The following is an 8,874-nucleotide window of genomic DNA, read 5'->3' as shown; positions in this document are numbered from 1 at the left end:
TCCAACTGCAATGGGGCTTCAAGTACACACACCCCATTCCCGCTCCGACTATGAAAGAAACCTCGATGACCTTGCCACCTTTGCCCTACACCACCATGAGCTCTGATACCACTTGTTAGGAAGATAAAAACCTTGGAGAACTTCCTTGAGTAATTAATATTACATATAGAAACATACTTTAATCTGAAAGGCTTAATCCCAATGAGTTTATGCTTAATGATTATTAACTACTAATTTTTCTCATCATTATACAATATGAGACTTCACTCATTCCTATATACTTAACAAGATTGAGTTTAGTTTATTTTCTTTCAACTAATTTTGCTTTGGTAAGCGTACAATTACATATTTTATATATTGTACTCTTATCAAAGCAAATAAGCTATAATAATAAAAAGCTAGTCCATAAATAGAAAGCGCACAGTATGATGATGGCAATGTGAACCGTATGATTAAGGTTGTGCGGTTGTGATCAGTCTCAATTCGGTGGAGAAACAATGGATTTGGTAGTTAATTAACTTACCTTTTTCTTTTTCTTTTTCTTTTTTGCTGAATTTCAATTAAACCTACCTTGGTTAGTCCATGAAAGTAATCATTTCTAACACCAATCAAACAACATGCTTTTTAGAGTTATCCATTGTGGAAATTAAGTTTTTAAAAAGAGTCATGAAGGAATATTTAAGATCTGTTTAGATATTGCTTATTTTGCTTAAAATTGAAAATTTATTGCTGAAAACACTATAACAAAATAATTTTTAAATTATGAATAGTGCTGTGGGACCCACGGCTAACCTGCTTATTCACGTTTTTTGAAGTTTGGCTGGGTCGTAAACAGTGCCGTGGGACCCAACCAAAAAACGCTAAACACCTAATAATCCTAAGGCAAACGCACGCTTAGATTACTTTTTTTCACATGCGAGTTGACCATGATGTAATTACTTGTGAAATAAGCTATAATAATAAAAAGCTAGTCCATAAATAGAAAGCGCACAGTATGATGATGGCAATGTGAACCGTATGATTAAGGTTGTGCGGTTGTGATCAGTCTCAATTCGGTGGAGAAACAATGGATTTGGTAGTTAATTAACTTACCTTTTCCTTTTTCTTTTTCTTGTTTGCTGAATTTCAATTAAACCTACCTTGGTTAGTCCATGAAAGTAACCATTTCTAACACCAATCAAACAACATGCTTTTTAGAGTTATCCATTGTGGAAATTAAGTTTTTAAAAAGAGTCATGAAGGAATATTTAAGATCTGTTTAGATACTGCTTATTTTGCTTAAAATTGAAAATTTATTATTGAAAACACTATAACAAAATAATTTTTAAACTATGAATAGTTCCGTGGGACCCACGGCTAACCTGCTTATTCACGTTTTTTGAAGTTTGGCTGGGTCGTAAACAGTGCCGTGGGACCCAACCAAAAAATGCTAAACACCTAATAATCCTTAGGCAAACGCACGCTTAGATTACTTTTTTTCACATGCGAGTTGACCATGATGTAATTACTTGTGAAATAAGCTATAATAATAAAAAGCTAGTCCATAAATAGAAAGCGCACAGTATGATGATGGCAATGTGAACCGTATGATTAAGGTTGTGCGGTTGTGATCAATCTCAATTTGGTGGAGAAACAATGGATTTGGTAGTTAATTAACTTAACTTTTTCTTTTTCTTTTTTGCTGAATTTCAATTAAACCTACCTTGGTTAGTCCATGAAAGTAACCATTTCTAACACCAATCAAACAACATGCTTTTTAGAGTTATCCATTGTGGAAATTAAGTTTTTAAAAAGAGTCATGAAAGAATATTTAAGATCTGTTTAGATACTGCTTATTTTGCTTAAAATTGAAAATTTATTGCTGAAAACACTATAACAAAATAATTTTTAAATTATGAATAGTGCCGTGGGACCCATGGCTAACCTGCTTATTCACGTTTTTTGAAGTTTGGCTGGGTCGTAAACAGTGCCGTGGGACCCAACCAAAAAACGCTAAACACCTAATAATCCTTAGGCAAACGCACGCTTAGATTACATTTTTTCACATGCGAGTTGACCATGATGTAATTACTTGTGAAATAAGCTATAATAATAAAAAGCTAGTCCATAAATAGAAAGCGCACAGTATGATGATTGCAATGTGAACCGTATGATTAAGGTTGTGCGGTTGTGATCAATCTCAATTTGGTGGAGAAACAATGGATTTGGTAGTTAATTAACTTACCTTTTTCTTTTTCTTTTTTGCTGAATTTCAATTAAACCTACCTTGGTTAGTCCATGAAAGTAACCATTTCTAACACCAATCAAACAACATGCTTTTTAGAGTTATCCATTGTGGAAATTAAGTTTTTAAAAAGAGTCATGAAGGAATATTTAAGATCTGTTTAGATACTGCTTATTTTGCTTAAAATTGAAAATTTATTGCTGAAAACACTATAACAAAATAATTTTTAAATTATGAATAGTGCCGTGGGACCCACGGCTAACTTGCTTATTCACGTTTTTTGAAGTTTGGCTGGGTCGTAAACAGTGCCGTGGGACCCAACCAAAAAACGCTAAACACCTAATAATCCTTAGGCAAACGCACGCTTAGATTACTTTTTTTCACATGCAAGTTGACCATGATGTAATTACTTGTGAAATGAATCTAGTTTGTTCAATTGCCATTCATGATGTGAATCACTATATAGTACATCGAAACAAAATTGAAATTGCTTTAATTTGATTGTCCTACAAAGCAAAGTCATTTTGCAAAGGATTCACTTAATCAATGAAAGGAGGAGCGAGGACATTTTCCACTCACCCAAACTATTGTACAAATGAATCATTAGGAATGCCTTTTTATAGTTTTATTCACCAAATGACAAAAGAACTAATCCATTTTTATAATTGACTATTATAAGATCACTACAAGAGGGGTTTAATCACACTGCTACACTTCACTATCAAACTTTGGATTGGTTAGTCCTTCGTTGAATTTCCTTTTCTAACGCTTCTGTTCCCCCAACTTTTTCTAGTTCCTGCCATAGCATAAAGGAGAATTTAGTCACGCCTCTATTAAGTATTAACCCATCCTTATTTTGATTAACAAGTCAACCACATAAACACAAAAGAATTAGAAAGAGAGGTCACCTTTGGGCCCAAGAATAACCCATATGGCACACCATCAAATTTGTCCGAGTGATGAAGCTATTTTTCCAACCAAAAAAAGAGAAACAATGAGCAAGTGAAAGAAAGAAAAGAATTGAAAAGCAATGTTTTTATATCATTTGGGGGGAAAAAAAGTTTATTACTTGGTGGGCTAAAGCAACTCTTTGTAAATAAGGGACATTAGCGATTGGCCCAACTGGAAATCGACGGTGGACAAGTCCATCATGCACAAACATGTAGGCCAACCCATACATTGTGAGTCCTAAACCCTGTTTTTCAAGTCCCAAAATTCCAAAACATTAAAAAATAAAAAAGTGTAAGTAACTATAAGGGGAACGTGTCAAACAAAGAGAAGTGGTGAAACATTGGATTGGACAGTCTTTTCAAAAAGCCAACTTTTCGTAATTAATAAAGCAAAGTAAGGTAGGCCAATAAGATTTGGCCACGACAAGGATTTTAGAAACCCAAAATAGAAAACGACGTCATTGGAAGGGAGATACACTCACAAGGCCCAAACAGAGTCCTGGAACCAAACCCTGGTTAGAGAAGCCGTAAAAAATAAGAGCAATTGCTGGAACCGAGTTGATCATGGCGAAAACATCGTTGAGCTCAAAAGGACCCTCCCTTGGTCGGTGATGGGACTGTAATAATGAAGCCAAATTAACCAAATCAGCCATGGTCAACATCAATTTTACTAAATACTTTGCAGCTCAACTACAATTTAAAAAAATAAAAAAAAGTACTGGCTTGAAATTAAACTTTCAGTCTAATTAAATTGATTCAAATGTACGTATTTTTATGTGTTACTTGTAAATTAATCTTATTATTCGCGTGCACTCTAAACAAATCAAGAATCATGCAATGATTGGATTCAATTTCTCTTTGAAACTAGTGAACTAGCTAGCTAGACTTTTTTAAGCGATTGACCTCGTGCATAGGCCACAATGAAGCATGCCACAGCGCTCTGTGAGCCCACCTTAGCCAATACTCCATTCCCACCTGAAAAATCAAGGACACCCAGAAAACTATGATTAATAATATTATCATAGATCTTGTTCATTTATTACTGTCAAAAATGTTTTGGGCGTGAGAAAAAAATGAAGAAGAAGAAGAAGAAGATCAGAGACTTACTGCAGCACCCACAGAGAGAGCAAATGTACTGAACATTTCCACTAGTGGAATTTCTCCACCCTAATCATCAGAATTGATTAAGTTAAGCCCCATATATTTAAACGAAGAGAAAAGCAAAAAACATATATATAAAAAATGGGTTACCTCCATTTGCAAAGAAAATCTATAATATACAGACATAGCAGCCATGGAAGTGATTCCAAAGCTGGACATGATTGCAGAAACTAGGTACGTATATCTTTCTGATGTTTTCCTCGATAATCTCTCTGACACAACCCGTGAGGTTGTTGTTACCTCGTTCCTTATATCATTATCAACGTATTGGACTGCGTTTTCTTTCTGAACTTGACTAATCTCTGTGTTGATCTCTTCCTTGACGAAGCATAGTCTCAAGCTAAAACTCTTTCTACGGAAAAGGGTTGGTGGGGTTGCTTTAATGGCCTGTTTGGATGGAGGGGGGAAGGAGGGGGAGTAGAGGAGAGTAGAGTAGAATTGGCTAAAAATAAGCTAATTTTGTACTAAATCTACTCTACTCTACTCTCCCTTCTTCTCTCTCAATCCAAACGGACCATAAGAGAGTATGGGAATGATTTAGAAAAGGGATTTGGAACCTGGTAGTAAGTCTTATGTTTGAAACGGTGCGCTATTAAGCTTGAAGTAGTAATCGAAACTCCGGTTGCCATGGGAGTCTTTTATTATTGAAACTATATGGTTTTCTTTGTTTCTCTTACATTAATGGATACGTTTTTATACAAAACGCACAACGTTGCTGGTCTGGTAATTTTACTAGTGTGCCCTTCTGTTTTGGGACCGCCATGAGGTGAACGAATCTTCATTTTTGTTTGTTTTCCAATATTTTGACCGCCATGGCGTTGATTTGTGAGAAAAATTAGCAATCAAACGTAAGGGACGACGCAGGGTTCGAGAATCTGTGAAAGTTTTAATTAACATGGAGAAGTAGCCAGTAACTACAGGAAGTGGACATATAGAATACATGCCATGTAAAGATTACACCAAAAAATTATTAAATACTCCGAGAATGTTATAAATGTGTATTATTTATTCTCACATAAATTATGAGTTTCATTATAAATTTAACTAGTCGCTAACCCGTGCGATGCACGGGATAGTTAAACAAAATTTATACACATTTACCTTTATTGGTACAATCATTTGAAAATAATTCTAACTAATACCCAAATGTAAGAGACACATTGACTTACTATTTAAAGTAGTCTTCTGAAGAATTTACACATATTGTGCAATTGAGCCTTAAAATTTAATTCCTGAACACCGCAACTCCATAAAATTCATACTAATAATAATATTTTATGATTGCACAGACTATTTTTTTAGAGTGGTTGATCTCAACATTGGCGTGCATTTAATCTTTCACTAAAAGCAAAGGGAAGTAGATCATGTGCATACATCTTTATGAGCAATTTTTGGCAGTCAGGTGTAACAAACGTGTAACCATTTTGTCCTATTCCTACCATCTAAGAACATATCCTCTCTTATAAGTTGATGATGCCAAGTTTTAACATATCCTCTCCTTTTTTTTTTCTTTTTTTTTTCCCCCAAAGAAATAAAAGGACTTTAAAGACATGTCCAATTTGTTAAAATGCAAGTGCTTCAAGCCATAGAAAGATTTAATGAAAATTGCAACTCCATGAATTGAATTTGCAAATGGTATTAACTATTGGCTATTAATGCGATTATTAAGCCGTACCACATTGAACATGTTTCTCTATCAAAATATATAAACAAACTAACCTTAGAAAAGCTTAACTTTATAAGCTAAAATTTATACCGTGAGTTATAGATCTTGAATGCTATACCGTGCATTTAGGGCTTCCTACATCTGGAGAAAGAAAGTTTGCAGAAACCAAAGAAAATCTCTCTATAGTTTAAGAAACATAATATACTAAAATCAAAGAGAGAATTTTCGGAGGACAAAACAATATAGATAATTTAAAAGAATTTTGGTTTAATTCCTAAACACCGCAACTCCATAAAATTCATACTAATAATAATATTTTATGATAGCACAGTTAGAATTTTGGTTTAATTCTTGAACACTGAATTGGAAATTTATTATATGAGTATTCAATGGTGAACAAAGTACTATGTATTAATTAATATATAAACAAAACTAACCTTACAAAAGTTGAACTTTATAAACTAAAATCTATACCGTACATTGTAGATCTTGAATGCTATACCGTGCGTTTAGGGCTTCCTACGTCTGGAGAGAGAGAGTTTGCAGAAACCATGGCTTTATATTTCTTAACTTAAGAGGGGTAAGGTTGCTAGGATTTTGAGGAGTTATAATGTTTTTATTTTGAGAGTTTGCAGAAACCGTGGTTTTATATTTCTTAACTTGAGAGAGGGGTAAGGTTGCTAGGGTTTTGAGGAGTTATAATGTTTTTGTTTTTATTTTTTATTTTTTAAATATTGTGTTGATGTGGAAAATTGTGGTGTCTGCAAATGTTTCGGTTTTATATATATATATATATATATATATATATAGATTAGTGAGATTCACAATTATATGAGAGGAGAGAGTATACATTTATAGTATTCAAGAACAAACACTCAATCAATATCTAGTAAATCCAGCGTATCAAAGTTTTAATTTTTTACTGATTAATCAAAGTTTTAACAGCTAGTCAAGAATCTGTGCAATTAATGCATGACTTGTTTAACAAAATATAAAATTTTCACTTTTATTATTTGACTAAATATAAAATTTAATTATTATTGTAATTATTAATAGACATTAATTATGATTGTGATACATAAAACTATATATTCTAATATTTAAAGAAAATATATAATCTGGTAAGATTTTATTAGAAAATTTAAATATAAATATAATTTAAAAATAACATTTAACTTTTGATGGTATAATCTATAATAATATATTATAATTATACAATTATATTCTAATATTTAAAGAAGATATAATTTGGTAAATTTTAATAAGAAATTTAAATATTAGTGTGCATGGGATCTACTCCATGTAAGAGGGGTGTACATCATACATATTTAAAAATATATAATTTCGTAAGATTTTAATAAAAATTTAAATATAAGTGTATGGTTCACTCCATGTAAGAGGGAGGATACATATACCAAACACATGGTAAATTTTTCTATAGCCAGCAGAGTATAGTATTATAGTAGTTTGCTTCAAATATTGTACTTTTTTTTTTACACTTTATTTTTGTATTAAATTTTGACACTTTATTTATTATTATCTTTTGAATGAATTTTGATACTTTATTTTAACCCTTCATGAAAATGAATATTTTAAATTATAAAAGGTCAAACGAAAAACTGAAACAAACATGAATATTAAAATAAAAAAATGGGAAATTACTACTTACCCACATGTGATTTGACTGAAATTTAAGTTACCTACATGTGGTTTGAAATTTGACATTTTACTCACTTAAGGTTAGATCAGTTAGATTTCTGTAACCAACCTCTGTTAAAAACAAAGCTAAATATGCAATTTTGCTCCACTTTTATGTCTCTCTTCTCCAAAAACACAAAAAACATAAAAATAAAAGATCAAATAAGATCAAAAAGAATCCAATGGAACACTTGCATCCTGAGATTTTAAACTACAGGTAAACAATTTAAATTTCGGTCAAACCTCAGGTAGGTGAAGTGTCAAATTTTAAACCACGGGTAGGCAACTTAAATTTTAGCCAAATAACAGGTGGGTTAGTTGTAATTTGTACAATAAAAAGTTTAAAACATAAAGGACAGATATGAAAACAAATACTCCTTCCGTCCTAGTTTATTTGTCCTCTATTCCATTTTGGGATGTCCCAAAATACTGTCATGTTTCTAAAAATAAAAATTATTAATTTACTAATATTCCTATTATACCCCTACTTTATTTTCAAAACTATTTGAAAAGAAAACTAACAAATATTTAAAAAATCAATCTAATTGGGGCTCATGTTTCTAAAAATAAAAGTCATTAATTTACTAATATTTCTATTATACCCCTACTTTATTTTCAAAACTATTTGAAAAGAAAACTAACAAATATTTAATAAATCAATCTAACTGAGACACCTTTTTAATTGCATCATCAAGAATAATTCTTTTAAAAAAAAGCTAATAAATTTATTTAAGAGTAGTGTAGTTGCACGATTTTCCTGGCCCAAATTCGATTGATCAGGCCCTGGCCCAAAGCACAACCCACAATAAATATTTGTAGAGGATGGGTCAAAGAACTTGGTCTCAGTGAGTCTATTCGGTCTGATACATGGACAGCATTGTTGCAGAAAATAAAAACACCAGAATAGATCTCTCACGTATAAGTTTATTTCTTTAGTTCCTCATACAGAATTTTTCGTCCCCTTCTCTAAGGGACTCCACTACATTATATAGTTCCCTTCTCTCATCTCAACCCTACACTTGTTGACTATCTAAGCACCTACTTGAGTGGTTGTCCCATCAGACGCCTTCATCTCTCCCCATGTGAGTTGCAGAGGCCAAGGCGGTACTGTTCAGGGGTCATTTCCTCATTAATGCGGCCAAGAGGGTGGTTGGGGCGCAATTAATGTGGTGGTA

General features: G+C 32.5%; 1 protein-coding gene across 1 annotated transcript; it reads right to left on the bottom strand.

The window, feature by feature from the left end:
• Positions 1-2,896: 2,896 nt before the first annotated feature.
• Positions 2,897-4,984, bottom strand: LOC115972059 (beta-carotene 3-hydroxylase 2, chloroplastic-like). The gene is made up of 8 exons (XM_031092208.1): positions 4,847-4,984; positions 4,426-4,712; positions 4,282-4,341; positions 4,078-4,149; positions 3,657-3,791; positions 3,294-3,419; positions 3,133-3,189; positions 2,897-3,020 (listed from the first exon to the last, which is right to left on the bottom strand). Exons 1-8 carry the CDS (start codon positions 4,962-4,964, stop codon positions 2,946-2,948), a joined length of 930 nt encoding a protein of 309 aa, XP_030948068.1. The 5' UTR covers positions 4,965-4,984; the 3' UTR covers positions 2,897-2,945.
• Between the last annotated feature and the right edge of the window lie 3,890 nt (positions 4,985-8,874).

The sequence above is a fragment of the Quercus lobata genome, chromosome 12 (genome assembly GCF_001633185.2).
Source record: "Quercus lobata isolate SW786 chromosome 12, ValleyOak3.0 Primary Assembly, whole genome shotgun sequence".
Taxonomy (NCBI): Eukaryota; Viridiplantae; Streptophyta; class Magnoliopsida; order Fagales; family Fagaceae; genus Quercus; species Quercus lobata.
This window is presented reverse-complemented; position numbering and strand designations above follow the sequence as displayed.

What these genes read in the sequence shown, in the direction of transcription:
- LOC115972059 (XM_031092208.1), bottom strand. Translation starts at nt 4,964, where the DNA reads ATGGCAACCGGAGTTTCGATTACTACTTCAAGCTTAATAGCGCACCGT. An exon ending in CCCATACTCTCTTATGGTCC is followed by an intron (nt 4,713 to 4,846) that starts GTTTGGATTGAG and finishes AGGCCATTAAAG; the next exon opens with CAACCCCACCAACCCTTTTC. An exon ending in CAGGACTCTGTTTGGGCCTT is followed by an intron (nt 3,420 to 3,656) that starts GTGAGTGTATCT and finishes CTTGAAAAACAG; the next exon opens with GGTTTAGGACTCACAATGTA.